This window comes from Tursiops truncatus, chromosome 1, assembly GCF_011762595.2.
Source record: "Tursiops truncatus isolate mTurTru1 chromosome 1, mTurTru1.mat.Y, whole genome shotgun sequence".
NCBI classification, from domain to species: domain Eukaryota; kingdom Metazoa; phylum Chordata; class Mammalia; order Artiodactyla; family Delphinidae; genus Tursiops; species Tursiops truncatus.
Window position 1 is genome coordinate 149,171,836 of NC_047034.1, and position 13,390 is coordinate 149,185,225.

Sequence of the window (13,390 nt, forward strand, 5' to 3'; positions counted from 1 at the left end):
AAGTGGCAAAATAAAAATGGTCACATAACGATCATAATACCGGCTTTAACGTTTAGCCAGATTTACATTCCAGCTCTAACACTTGGCAGATGTGTAAATTTGAACAAGTTACTTTGGTTTCCGCAACCAAATCTGTAAAATGGGATTGCCGTGAGAATTAAATGAGCTTATATGAAATGCTCAGCACAGCGCAGCAGCTCAGTCATCACCATCACCATCATTCTAAGGACATGATCATGCCTCTGTTAGCCTGGACATCCCCAAGGCTCCCTTCAGAAGAGGGAGACGAAGCAGGGAGAGCTAAGAAACACCCTCCTCCCCAACCACCAGAAGTTTCTAGCTTCCTCCCGTTCTGGAGAACAAGAACAGTAGGGTGACTGTCTACACTTGTCCTAACATGATAGCCACTAGCCACATGTGGCTCGAGTGCATGAAATGTGGCTAGTCCGAATTGAGGCAGCTGTACATTTGCCAGAGTTTGAATACTGAGTTTTAAAAAAATACGTAAAATAACTAATTTTTAGTATTGTTTGTTAAAATGTTAATATTCTTATATACTGGGTTAAATTATTAAAGTTAATTTCACCTGTTTTTCCTTATTTTTTAATGTAGCTGCTAAAAAATTTTAAATCACACACGTGGCTCACATTCTATTTCTCTTAGCTGCATTGACTTAGACGCCCTGCAGGATATAAGTACGGAGCTGCAGATGTCCATCCATCCATCCATTACTAGAGTATTTATTATGTGCCAGGCACTATTTTAGGTGCTAGGGATATAGCAATAAACAAGACAGACACTGTTTCTGCCCTCAGAGAACTTACACTCAAGTATGGGGCAAAGGCAACAAATGTCTAGTCACGACAAGTGCCATGGAAATCAAAACAGGGTCAGCAGTATTTTGATGTGAGAGGAGTTGGTACTTCTGATAGGGTAATGAGTGAAGTGATATTTGAGCAGGGACCTAAATGTTGAGAAGACACAAACCATGAAAAGACCTTGGGGGAAAGGTTCCAGGCAGATGGAGCTACAAATGTAAAGACGCTGGAGCAGGAACAGGCTTGATGTGCTGATGAGCTGAGCACAGTCAGTGGGAAATGCAGTGAGTACTGAGAATGGTACATCACATAGAACCTTGGCAAGAGTTTGGACTTTATTCTAAGTGTAATGAGAAATTTGGGGGTCATTTTTTACAGAGGTATTATAACCTGACTCACATTTTTAAGAGAATGACTACAGTCTCTGTGGAAACAGAATGAAGGAGGGTGAGAGTGGAGGCAGGGAGGCAAGTTAGGAGGCTACTGCATTCGTCCAGGCTAGAGATGTTGGTGGCCTGGACTAAGGGGGGAGGGGTGGAGGTGGTGAGCAGCAGTCAGATGTGGGATGTATTTTGAAGACAGAGCTGAGAAGACTTGCTGATTGGTGTGGGAAGAGCAAACAGAATCAGGATGACTTGGGTTTCTGGCCTCAACAGCAGTGTGACACAGGTGCTGATGGAAAGAGAGGGACTGGTAACAAAACAGGTTTGGGGTATAACTCAAGACTTCCATTTTGGGCACGTTAGGTTTGTAATGACATCAAGTGAAGCTGTTTGTTCGATAAATGAAGTCTGCATAAAACTCAGGGAGGGATCAGGACTGGAGACACACATGTGAGTCAAGAGCATACGGGTGGCATTTAAAGCCATGGGAAATGATTAGATCACCTAGTAGAGAAAGCAAAGAGGGCCAAAGACTTGGCCCCAGAGCAGTCCAAACTATAAGTGTCAGGAGACAGAAAAGATGCAGTCAGTGAAGCAGAAGACGATAATATTCCAAATCAAAATGAAGAACAAAGCTTTTCAGTAGGAAGTAGTCCACTGAATCAAATGCTGCTGGGACCACGGAAGTCTAATTACTCCAGGCACTTAGTAGCTCCTCCCTCCCAAGCTCTGACTCCTTTAGAGAATGAACCCTATCTTGTATGTGGGGGGTTTGCACATGGGCTTTAGTGCCAGAGATGTGGGCTCAATTGTTTTTAAGTTGTGTGACCTTAGGTAAGTTACTTATCTTCCCTGGACCTTGATATACATCGTCTGCATGCTCATCACTAAATACTCAAGTGAACTACTCCTATAGTATCCCATATGCACGTTACTCTGTCACTTTTGTATTTTAACTTCTTCACACCTCTATGTAGAGATATTCTAGGACTGTCCTAATCGGCCAAAACAGGTTATGGTTATAGCTATGGTCAGACTTTAATCAAATAGTAATGTCTGAGCCTGACCTCTGCCACTTTTTATCTGTGTAACCATGGGCCAGTTGCTTAATGTCTGAGATGCCCCAGCTCTGTAAAATAGGAATACTGTATAATACCTCATAGATGGTGGATTATATAAAGATTAAATCAAACAGTTGGCTATGCTTGGCAGAAAAAAAGCTCACTTAACAGTATTTATCATCTTTGTGTCTACACCACCAATACTCTCAATACTTGTGGACTGACTGATAACTTGAGAAGGTAAGGACACAAGCAAGCCTTCTTTCCCTCCTTCTGGAATGCTAATGTGGAGAAAAGGAGGTAGTGTCAGCTGTTACACCCAGTGAACCAGGCAGGGCCAGCATGGTGGATTATTGAGGCAAATACAGATTGCTAATTATTTTGGAAAATAGCAGGGATGTCTTCCTCGTCCACATTTTGTTGAGTGGATTCCCACCATCCACACTCTTTTTTTTTTTTGCAGTACGCGGGCCTCTCACTGTTGTGGCCTCTCCCGTTGCGGAGCACAGGCTCCGGACGCGCAGGCTCAGCGGCCATGGCTCACAGGCCCAGCCGCTTCGCGGCATGTGGGATCTTCCCGGACCGGGGCACGAACCCACGTCCCCTGCATCGGCAGGCGGACTCTCAACCACTGCGCCACCAGGGAAGCCCCATCCACACTCTCAAGCCAGAAATTCAAGCATTATCTAAGATTCTTTCCTTCCACTCATTGTGCCACATCGTATTCATTAACAAGATGGCGATCTACTGTACTTTCAAAATGCCATACTTCATCAAGCCTAAGATGCCATCCACTGTTAAGACAAACCATTATTAAATGATGACATACTACTGACATCTAGAAGCATCTAGGTCTAAGAGATTAAAACGTGGGGGAAGAAAAGTACATTTACAATTGATGAAATACAACACCTCTCAGTCCATCACCATCTTTGTTCAAACCTCCAACATCTCTTGCTTGGACTGGGCTGGAGGCTCCCAGTGGTTTCTCCCCCGCTCACCCTCCACTGCCAAGATGAGCCTTCTAAAAAGGCCAATTTTACCAACTCCCTACCGCCAACCCTTCAATTAGCTCTCCTCTCCTACCGCCTGGCCACTATTCTTCACTGTAGCTACAATTCCCCAAATGTCGTATTGCTTCTTGTCAGTGTCCCCCACGTGCTATTTTTTGTCTAGAATTGCTTTTCATCCGATTCCTCATCTACCTACCTCCTAGCTGTTAGAAGTAAGAGTGTTCTGAAAAAAAAAAAAAGAGTGTTCTGGCTGGGACCTATCTCACTCCACCCTTCCTGACTGGCAGGATTACTCTGGTCGATATGGCTTGTTAAGTGGATATCCCTTTGTTCATTCACAAATAAACTCCATCCAAAAATAAACCCTGCCCTAACCCCCAAAGACAACCTTCCTACAGAGACGACAGTTGGAGCCTCCAAACAAGCTCTAACTCTTGCTTCTTTTTCAACACCCAAGCAGGTGTCAGCTCTTCCAAAAAGCCTTCTCAAATTCTCCAAGCTGAGTTAAGCAGCCCTCCCCGGTGCTCCATGATATTCCATGTGCACCTCTATCATAGTCCTTCTTATACCATGTTGTAATGGCTGACTTGCTTTCTCCCCCACTAGACCGTAAGCTTCCTGGAAATAGGGGCCTGTCTTACTCACCTGTGTCATTCTCCAGAATCTGGAACCTGGAAGGCACTTAATACTCAATAATTAAGTATTACTCACTTATGGATGGATAGATGGATGGATGAGTGAAAAATGGTTACTGTTTATAATCACTGGGTCCTAGTCCCCCTAGGAGATGCTACCTCCAAAATCACTTCACAACGCCACTTTCTCTAAGCTTGGTAACTGGCTTAATCAGGAAAGCACAATGGCACCACCTGGTGGTCAGTGCCAGGAGCACACCTTATTGAACGGAAGAAAGTTTGCTCCTGAATCACACTGCTCTCTGTTCCAGTGGTTAGGATAGATGTCAAGGGTGAGGTGGATTTGCATTTTCAAAAGATCAAGCTGATGACTGAATACAGAATGGACTGGAGAAGGGACCAGAGGAGGAAGCAGGAACACTAGGGGAGGTTATTCTGTCAGAGCTGAGAGTCGTGTCCAGATCTGTGACTTCAAAGCCACCAAGCCTAACCACTTTGTAATACTGCCTCTTCCAGCCACAGCCTTCCTTCTCCCTCTCAACTGAGCAGGGCGGCACACAGCTTCTAAGATTCAAGGATTTCCACCTTCTGGTATTCACACCCTTAGGTAATTACCTCCCTCGAGTGTGGGCTGGCCTAGTGACTTGTTTCTAATTAACAGAGCACAGCCAAGGTATGAGATGTCACTGCCGTAACTTCCATCCTGCTAGCAGACTCTCATCCTTGTTGGCTTTGATGAAGACAGTTGCCATGTTGGTAAGACTCATGTAGCAAAGAACTAAGGGCAGCCTCTGGCTAACAGTTCATTAGTAAACAGAGCTCCACAGTCCTACAAACCCTTGAGGAACTGAAATTCTGCCAACAATTTAAGTGAGCTTGGAAGCAGATCCTTCTTCAGCTGAGCCTTCAGATGAGGACACAGGCCTGGCCAGTAATTCGACTGCAGCCTTGTGAGAAAAGAAACCCTGAAGCAGAGGACCCAGTTAAGTGTGCCTCAACTCCTGATCCACAGAAACTCTGAAATAATAAATGTGTGTTTAAAGCCACTAAGTTTGTGGTAACTGATGCAGCAATGGATAACAAAGCACCTACTCAAAATGTCATTATCATGCAAAACCTTCTGAAAATCTGGGAAACTTTCTGTAGTAAGAATCAACTACTATACCACTAGTGTGTGTGTGTGTCCCATTTCCTGCAGCCTCCCAGCCAGAGGCTTTCGCGGCTGCCTCCAGAGCATCCTCCTGTGAACTGAGTGACCAAGTATCATCTGTGTGACCTTGGCAGAATCTAGTCCCAACCTCTGCTAGGCCCTTGTGGACCATTTACAGCTCACAAGGAGCGAAGCTTATAAGGAAAGGCCTTTAACACCAGGATGAGATTGTGGCATCACCAAGCAGATCAACACAAAGGACATTCATCCCCAGAAAGGAACTTGGGCAATTTGATTTCAAGTACAGATCTCTCACTCCTTTTACAGCATGTTGTAATAGATTATATGGCACTGAAGAAAGTACAGCAATGCTGGCTGTGCTATCAATTTAGCTAATTCCACTGAACAAACAGGAAGTGAGGTAGAGTCCCACAAGAGCTCAGTCAGAATCAGCATAGAGTAACTCAGCCGAAAAGCTTCTGTTAAGTTCCTGAATAATTCAGGTCAAAATGAATTTTGATCCGAGTTAACTCATAATCAACAGGTTGGCTGTTTTTCTTGTTTCTCACCCACTGTCCTACTCTCTTTTCCACAATATTCTAAAGTTGCCACTTAATGGATTCTTCCTGCTGCAGATGGCGGAACTCTGGATCTCCTGCTCAGTGGGGCTAGAGAGTGGATTCATAACGTTGTTAGTGGTAGCCTCCAAAATCTCTTCCAAGTCTAAAATCCTGTGAGTTTAGAGGCTGACTGTCCCGAAACCTGGCCATTGCTGCTGCCTTAAATTCTCCAGTCATCCTAGCTCGGCAGAAAGAGCAGAATGGGACAAGCCAAACCTTATCAATCGTGCAGAAATACCAGAACCACATACTCGCTCGCAAGCCAAGCCAAGCTGTTTATCATCGCCAGTACCCAACATTCTGGTTCCCAGACGAATCTGAAGCTGGAGTTGCACCAACTGTTCAATAGCCACAACCCCAATCTCAAACCCTTCTAGTTACTAAGAGACTAACAACAGTCCTCTCTGGAAAATGACCTGCCAATCTTTTCGAGGGAAGAAGAAACCCTTCTTTCTCTAATGCTCTGACTTATGGGAGAACAGATGGAGATAAAGGAGAAGGAAAGTACACTGGCCAATACTCTGAAACTGACGAGTTGCGTATCTGTGACCTGGAGAGGATCCCAAAAGAGACTGATGTGATTCTTTACCATCCCAACTAAAAGTAATAACGACAGCATTTACATTCACACAGGACCACTTTCAAAGAAGTTCATGATTCCCCTACATGTCCTCGATTCTCATGCCACCTCCCATCAAGGCAGAGATTGGGGCAACAAGGAGGTGACAGGTCCTAGCCATGACAGCCTTTGTCAGAGTCCACTCTCAGTGGAAGTGAAGCCCTGGATGCTGGGTTCAGTGCTCGGAGGCAGAGCCACTGGCTGGCTTAGCAACTTGGTCACGATGCTGATTCTAGCATCCTGCTTCTCAGCGTCCTCATACGGAGTCCAGGACAAGTCGTGCTGTAGCTTGTACGCACCAAGGAAGTCATGTGGACAACCTGTCCCCCATTCCTAGAGAAGGCAAAGGAGTCAGTTCTGATCAGGGCAGGAGATAAAGAAACTGAGCTTGTGTCCTAATTCTACCACAATTTTCTTTTTTAGCTTTTCACTCCAGACCAGTCAGAATCATTCTTGGAAACCATTACATTACACATCAGATACCTCCCTTAACAGAGATAATGACTGTGAAATAACTTAAGCACATGCATATTTTTCAGTCATGTCTGGGCTCATGCCACCTCCAGTTTTCTAGAAAACCACTTCCCAACCCCTATACCTACATTTTCTCACACACACCACACACACACACCAACACACACCCAAGAATTTCTCAAAGACAAGAGTAGATTTTTGTGCAAAAATTAAATGTTCTTACCTTTGGAGAAATAATGGAAAAATACCGCTGACCACTCTCCCGTTTATAAAGGTAGTAAATGTTGCCAGGTTTTTTCACTATATTACAAGCTACATGGTGCAAGTCAGCATCTCTGCGAGCATCCTCCAATACCTAAGAACCGCAGAGGTGTAACCAATTAGGTATTAGGTAACAGGCACTCATACTCAATGACCATCCCACTCAAAATCTGGAAACCGTTCGATGCCTAGGGTCCTGCTCCCCCACAGCAGTGAATCATGACTGAGATCCAGATGATACTGAAGAGAAAAATTACACGATGTTATGCTACTATGCTGTAAAAATGCCTTTAGGAAAATTGTATTTCAAAACGTTGAGTGTTACTGGCTTTTGAATGGTTTTTACATTTCTTTCCAATTTTTCTGTGGTCAGTACATTTCTTTCATAGTTTCCCCTCAAAATGCTTTATCTCACTGAACTTTCTCCCAGTGAAAACACTTATACTTAACCTCTTGGGCTTATTCTATTTTACTCAACACTTCTATATTTCTAGGAGGTACTGAAACAAGTAAGTTACAATGATTATAAGCAAGTTCAGTCAATCCTATGAACTAAGCGAAGAAAACGAACGCTTACCTAAAAGCCACTACTTACTTTCCTGGCTTGTTCTTGCAAATGTTCGATTTGCTCGGCTATGACTGTCAGCTTGTTGGTGGCATTTGCTCTGACAAATTCATTAGCCTAAGGTGAGAAAAAAACTGAACTGTGGATAAGGATAAGACTTCTACGATGTTCTTATTTAGATCCCAATGTTATGTCAACATCTTTGCTTATGCCTAAAATACTCTTCCCATTCTCACCATTCCCCCATGAACGCCCACTCATCGCAAGGCCCAGCTCAAACAGTACTGCTTACAAAAAGCCAATGCTGACACGACCCACACCACAGAAGTAAGTGCACCTTTTCTTTTTTTTCTTTTTTTGCGGTACGTGGGCCTCTCACTGTTGTGGCCTCTCCAGTTGCGGAGCACAGGCTCCGGACGCACAGGCTCAGCGGCCATGGCTCACGGGCCCAGCCGCTCCATGGCATGTGGGATCTTCCCGGACCGGGGCATGAACCCGTGTACCCTGCATCGGCAGGCAGACTCTCAACCACTGCGCCACCAGGGAAGCCCCATAAGTGCTCCTTTTCTATTTCCCAAAGTGTCTACCTTGTACACTCTAGATGCTAGTCACACTCAAAGTTTTCAGTCTTCCAACATGCCCTGCTCTCTCTTGCTTCCAAATAATATGGAATATGCCCTCTCCTCCACCCAATATGTTTCCTTCTTGCTCTTCTGCCTGACTGACCCCACTTATTCCTCAGGTCTCCATTTTTTTTTTTCTCACATTTAAACATTTCTGAAATCGGGGATGGATTTTACAATGAAAATCCAAAGACACTTTTGGTATGCCTCTTATCACCTGCTATATAGGATCCTAACTATATATAGAAAGTATCTGTTAATCTGACCATTACCTCAGTTGAATTATTTACATCACGCTTAATTATATTTCAACTTATATTTGCATTCCTAATTGTTACTTAAAATGTATTTTTAAAAGATTGCACTATGATGTAGACCTGAAACAATTATAATATACACAGAGGACTGTCTGCCATGTGCTAGGAAATTCAACTGAAGGCACTGGAAATTGCTTAAAATAAATAACTTTCAAAACTAGGAGAGACAGGTGTGACCAATTCATGTATCGGGAAGGATTATCACTCAGACATCAGAAATCCATCAGAAACTTCCAGATTACTTTTCACAAAAAGCTGATTAACTATTTTTTTTTTTTGGCCACACTGCACAGCTTGCAGGATCTCAGTTCCCTGACCAGGGAGTGAATCTGCGCCCTGACAGTGAAAGTGCGGAGTTCTGACCACTGGACCACCAGGGAATTCCCCCCAAAACTGATTAACTTCTAGTGGCATACAATTAAGTTAAGGAAAAGAAAGTAAGAGGTTAAATTTGAACTAAGAAATATTAAGAGAATTTGCTGGTTAGTTGTGGAAGCTTAAGGTAAAGGTCAGGTATAAGCCATGTTATGAGTGAATAGAAACAACTGAGTAAGCTGAGTCAAGCCTCTATCTGTTCCACGAATATACACTTAGCAATTACTGTGTGTCAGACACCATGCTAGGCACTGCACACATTGGCAAACATGAGAAAGAGGTCCCTGCCTTCATTAAGATTACAGTCTAATGCAACTATCCTTTAGAATATGAAACAAGTCACATATGTAATTTAAAATGTTCTAGTAGCCATGTTAAAAGTAAAAATAAATAAGTAAAATTAATTATAATAATAGACAGAATTCCCTGGAAGTCCAGTGGTTTGCACTCGGCACTTTCACTGCGGTGGCCCAGGTTCAATCTCTGGTCAGGGAACTAAGATTCTGCAAGCTGCGGCCAAAAAAGATAAAAAAGAAAAATCTAATATTTTATTTAACCTATCAAAAAATATCATTTCAACAGGTAATCAATATAAAAATTGCTAAGAGATATTTTACATTTCATGTTAAGTGTATATTTTATATTCACAGCACCTATCAATTTGGATGCTAAATTTTCTTCGGAAAAACTTGATCTGTATTGAGACTTCATAAAATTTACAGTTGAAAGAGTTGATTCACATACTTAAATTGTTCCAAACATACTAAAAAGTTTCCAGTAATTGAATCAATTACCAGGTTTTAAAATTTAAATTAATTAAAATTGTTACAGGGAAGAACAGAATCTGACTCCATGTTGAATCTGTTTCTTTTACTTTAACCTTTGCTTTTCACTGCTTTTGTTACTATAATCACTAAAATGATGCTGTCTATAGCATAAGCATACATAATGGCTTGCCTCAGGAACCCTGCCCCTCTGCCTGAATGTTAAACTAAAGTGCTTTTGTTCTGCTCACAAGGAGACATTCTGACCCTGCCCACCTGTGAATGGCTGCAAAAAAGAAGAAATTAACACATCCCCTCCCCAAAACTAGCCAAGCCAGGAGATATTTTGCAAGACTTATGGCCTCTTTACTTCCTCACCTCTTCCCTCTCTCTGTTCTATAAACGAAATCGGCATCCAGACCCCGATAAGATGGCACCATAGGACGTTAGTCTGCCAGCTTCTCGGACACCCGGCTCTCCGAATAACGTCACTATTCCTTGCCTCAACACCTCGTCTCCCGATTTACTGGCCTGTTGTGCAGTGAGCAGAGCAAGCTTGGGCTCGGTAACAAATTTACATTAAAATTTAAAACTCAGTTTCTCAGCTGCATGCACTAACCACACATTCCAAGGCTCAACAGCCATATGAAGCTAGTGGCTACCATATTGCATAGCACCGCCCTGGGGAGTGATACAGACACCAAAAAGAAAGACAATTAGTGCTGTATGTACTTGGAATAATGATGCACTATTATGAAGGAAATAACCATAATTATGTGCTAGAAGCAGATCAAAGATAACGAATGAAGCAACTGGTTTAATAACAGGGAGTGGTGAGGACTGCAGGAATTAGAATGCATGTGTAGTCTAGAGGCATTCAAATTCAATTTAATAATACTGTCATTTGGATGGGGTGGGGTATAGCCTTCTACAGATAAGAGGGCCAGGGCTTCCCTGGTGGCACAGTGGTTGAGAGTCCGCCTGCCGATGCAGGGGACACAGGTTCATGCCCCGGTCCGGGAAGATCCCACATGCCGCGGAGCAGCTAGGCCCGTGAGCCACGGCCGCTGAGCCTGCATGCCTGGAGCCTGTGCTCCGCAACGGGAGAGGCCACAACAGTGAGAGGCCCGCGCACCGCAAAAAAAAAAAAAAAAAAAGAGTGCAGGGACCAGATCATGTAAGGCTTTATGGCCCTTGACACAAGAATTTGCATTTTGTTCCAAGGACAATAAGGCACCTTATGGCCAAGGAGAGAATAGGTGGTTCCTAGAGTTAGGATAGTTCTGGGTTAGGGTTAGGAGTGGCCTTACAATAAATCTCCTTTCTCTTAAGGGGGCAACAAATCTGTCACTTGTGCACAAATGAGCCTAATTAAAACAGAAATGAGAGAAAGAGTACCAATAATGATAAGCACAAACTCTGGCCCTAATCACTCTGAGGCCCTTTGCATACTGTCTCATTTAATTCTCATAACACCTTATGAAGTTGGAGATGATGAACTCCAACTTCACTTTCTCATTTTAGGAATTAGACTCAGAGAGGTGAAGCAACCTATCCAAGGTTTCATAGCTAATAAATGGCAGTTAAAGATTTCAACACAGATCAGTCTGATTCCAAATTTCATGCCTTAAAACCAGGGTTCCCGAGCTTTCACACACGAACGCCTAAATGGCATGTTAAGAAGTCAGTCCTGCTAGAAAGTACATTTCAGTACACAGATTGAAATATGCTTGATTCTCTTTATCTCCATAGTGTTTTTTCTTCAGCTTCTCAAAGACTAATACTGGAAAAATGGAAGCAGCACAACGATGCATCCTCTGTATTTCACTAAATTGATTATAGGCTAAAGGACAAAAACCGTGTTCCTTCTTTCTTTGTTTCAGGCCATTGTAATACACATAATGGTCACTCAGTAACCCACTGAAAATGTTTTGCCTAAGATCTGACTTTGGGAGCCTCCCTCCCAATAGGTGATCTGATTAAACAGACACATAATGTTCTCCTAATCCATAAAAGTTTGACCTTGCTTCCCACCTCTCTAGAAAAGAGAAAGCACATGATTTGAATCAAATGAGCTTTCCTAAGCATTTGAAAATTTCTTAATTAAAAAGAACAAAACTGAAGTAGAGAGATGTACATGTAAGGGAATTTGAACACATTAATTATTAAATTTTTTTTGAGCAAAACGAAGGCCTTTGACCATAACCAAGGCCAAATGTGATCGTGTATACAAGGACGAGGGGAATAGCATAAACTTTAAAGTAGCAAGGCCCTGTACCTGTACATATCAAAGAGGATTCTACAACTGGACGTATTGGTAAGAAAGATTAGATGAAATCTGGTTTTTCAAGAAATTTAGATCTAGGAGCTCTCCTAGTTCACACCCTACACTTTATAGATAAAGAAGCTGAGGTCCAGAAAAAAGTAATTTATCTCAAGTCACAATGCAAGTTAATATCATAGCTGAGATTAAAACGCATGTGTCCAAACTCCCCGTGCTATTTCTGTTACATCATATTTCCTCCTTATTTTACTTCTTTCGGCAACCAATGTCTAAGCACTGGGCTTGGGAATACTGTGTCCAGTGAATGAAGACAGAGGGCAAAACTTAGAGTCCCTGCCCTTCTAAAAGATGTTAAGCTGTACAAGCCCTCAGGTCAGAAGTAAAGATCTTAGGGAAGCAGTTTAAAGTAAGCGGGCTATGCATCCCTGCAGAACTGCGTTAGAGTGATCTTGAAAGGTCCCTGGAAACTTCCTTTCACGTGTCAAATAGGAAGAATAACTGTACTGCCTACCTGACAGGGCTGTCCTAAGGCCCAAATGAAATCATGAATATTTAAAGTACTGTGCAAACCTTCCCACGAAGGGAGATTATGGGCACTCACTTTGCAGCTGAAGGGGTCTTTGGTCTCAGAAGATCATTTGGAGTCAGGCCACCGACTCGCCATGACCATCAGTTTTCCCCGCGTATAAAATGGAGACGAGAACAAATGCTACCCCACACTAAGTGGTTTGGAAGACCAAACGTGCACGAAGCTGGTCATTTACTTTCCCAGCCGCACCTCCTCACCTTCTGCACCTGCTCTGCGAGCGCCACGAGGTCTAAGGGGTCTCCGACCCGGTGGGTGTGGTAGGGGCTCACCAGGGCCAGGCCGCCAGGGGTCGGGGTGAGCTCCACTAGGGCTCCTGCGACACATACCCAGGAACACAGGCCGTGAGCACCCGCCCTCGGCCTCCCGCGGAGCCCGGCAGACTAGCTACTCCGGGAGGGCTTCTTTTCCCCAACTGACTCCCGCCCCGCCTAACTCCCCAACCTGCCGCTGACAGAACTCCTTGGTTTTCTATGACTCCCTGAGTCGTCCCGGGCGTTGCAGCGTCTTCCACGACAGCAGCGTCATCCACGACAGCAGCGTCTTCCATGACAGCTGGGTTTCCGATGACAGCACCTTCTCCCTACTACTCGGGCGGCGCGAGGCTGCAGAGCATGCGCAAAAAGGCCCATGGGCGGAGCTTCCGTGTTCCCTGGCCATTGGGCGTCGGAGTTGCCCGGAGCTCGGAGGCGTGGCTGCGGCTGGCGCTACTGGTTCCGCTGGGGGGCGGGGTCCAGTCTGGGGGAAGGCCAAAGAGGCGGTGCAGCCTCGTGGGCGTGCGCTGCCGGGTTTGGGAGGCGGGGCTTCACTCGGGGTGGGGGGCTTCACTCTGGGGCGGGGAT

General features: G+C 44.1%; 1 protein-coding gene across 2 annotated transcripts; it reads right to left on the reverse strand.

Moving 5' to 3' along the window:
• Positions 1 to 27: 27 nt before the first annotated feature.
• Positions 28 to 13,148, reverse strand: C1H1orf50 (chromosome 1 C1orf50 homolog). 2 transcript variants are annotated; one of them, XM_004324620.4, is made up of 5 exons: positions 12,993 to 13,148; positions 12,749 to 12,864; positions 7,630 to 7,716; positions 6,997 to 7,128; positions 28 to 6,632 (listed from the first exon to the last, which is right to left on the reverse strand). In XM_004324620.4, the coding sequence occupies exons 1-5, from the start codon at positions 13,096 to 13,098 to the stop codon at positions 6,432 to 6,434; spliced, it is 642 nt and encodes a 213-aa protein (XP_004324668.2). In that variant the 5' UTR covers positions 13,099 to 13,148; the 3' UTR covers positions 28 to 6,431. The 2 variants fall into 2 exon arrangements, with proteins under 2 accessions (XP_004324668.2, XP_019793547.1); XM_019937988.3 differs by lacking the exon at positions 7,630 to 7,716.
• Positions 13,149 to 13,390: the final 242 nt, after the last annotated feature.

What these genes read in the sequence shown, in the direction of transcription:
- C1H1orf50 (XM_004324620.4), bottom strand. Translation starts at nt 13,098, where the DNA reads ATGGAAGACGCTGCTGTCGTGGATGACGCTGCTGTCGTGGAAGACGCT. An exon ending in TGCAAGAACAAGCCAGGAAA is followed by an intron (nt 7,129 to 7,629) that starts GTAAGTAGTGGC and finishes TGCGGTTCTTAG; the next exon opens with GTATTGGAGGATGCTCGCAG. An exon ending in TTTCCATTATTTCTCCAAAG is followed by an intron (nt 6,633 to 6,996) that starts GTAAGAACATTT and finishes TGCCTTCTCTAG; the next exon opens with GAATGGGGGACAGGTTGTCC.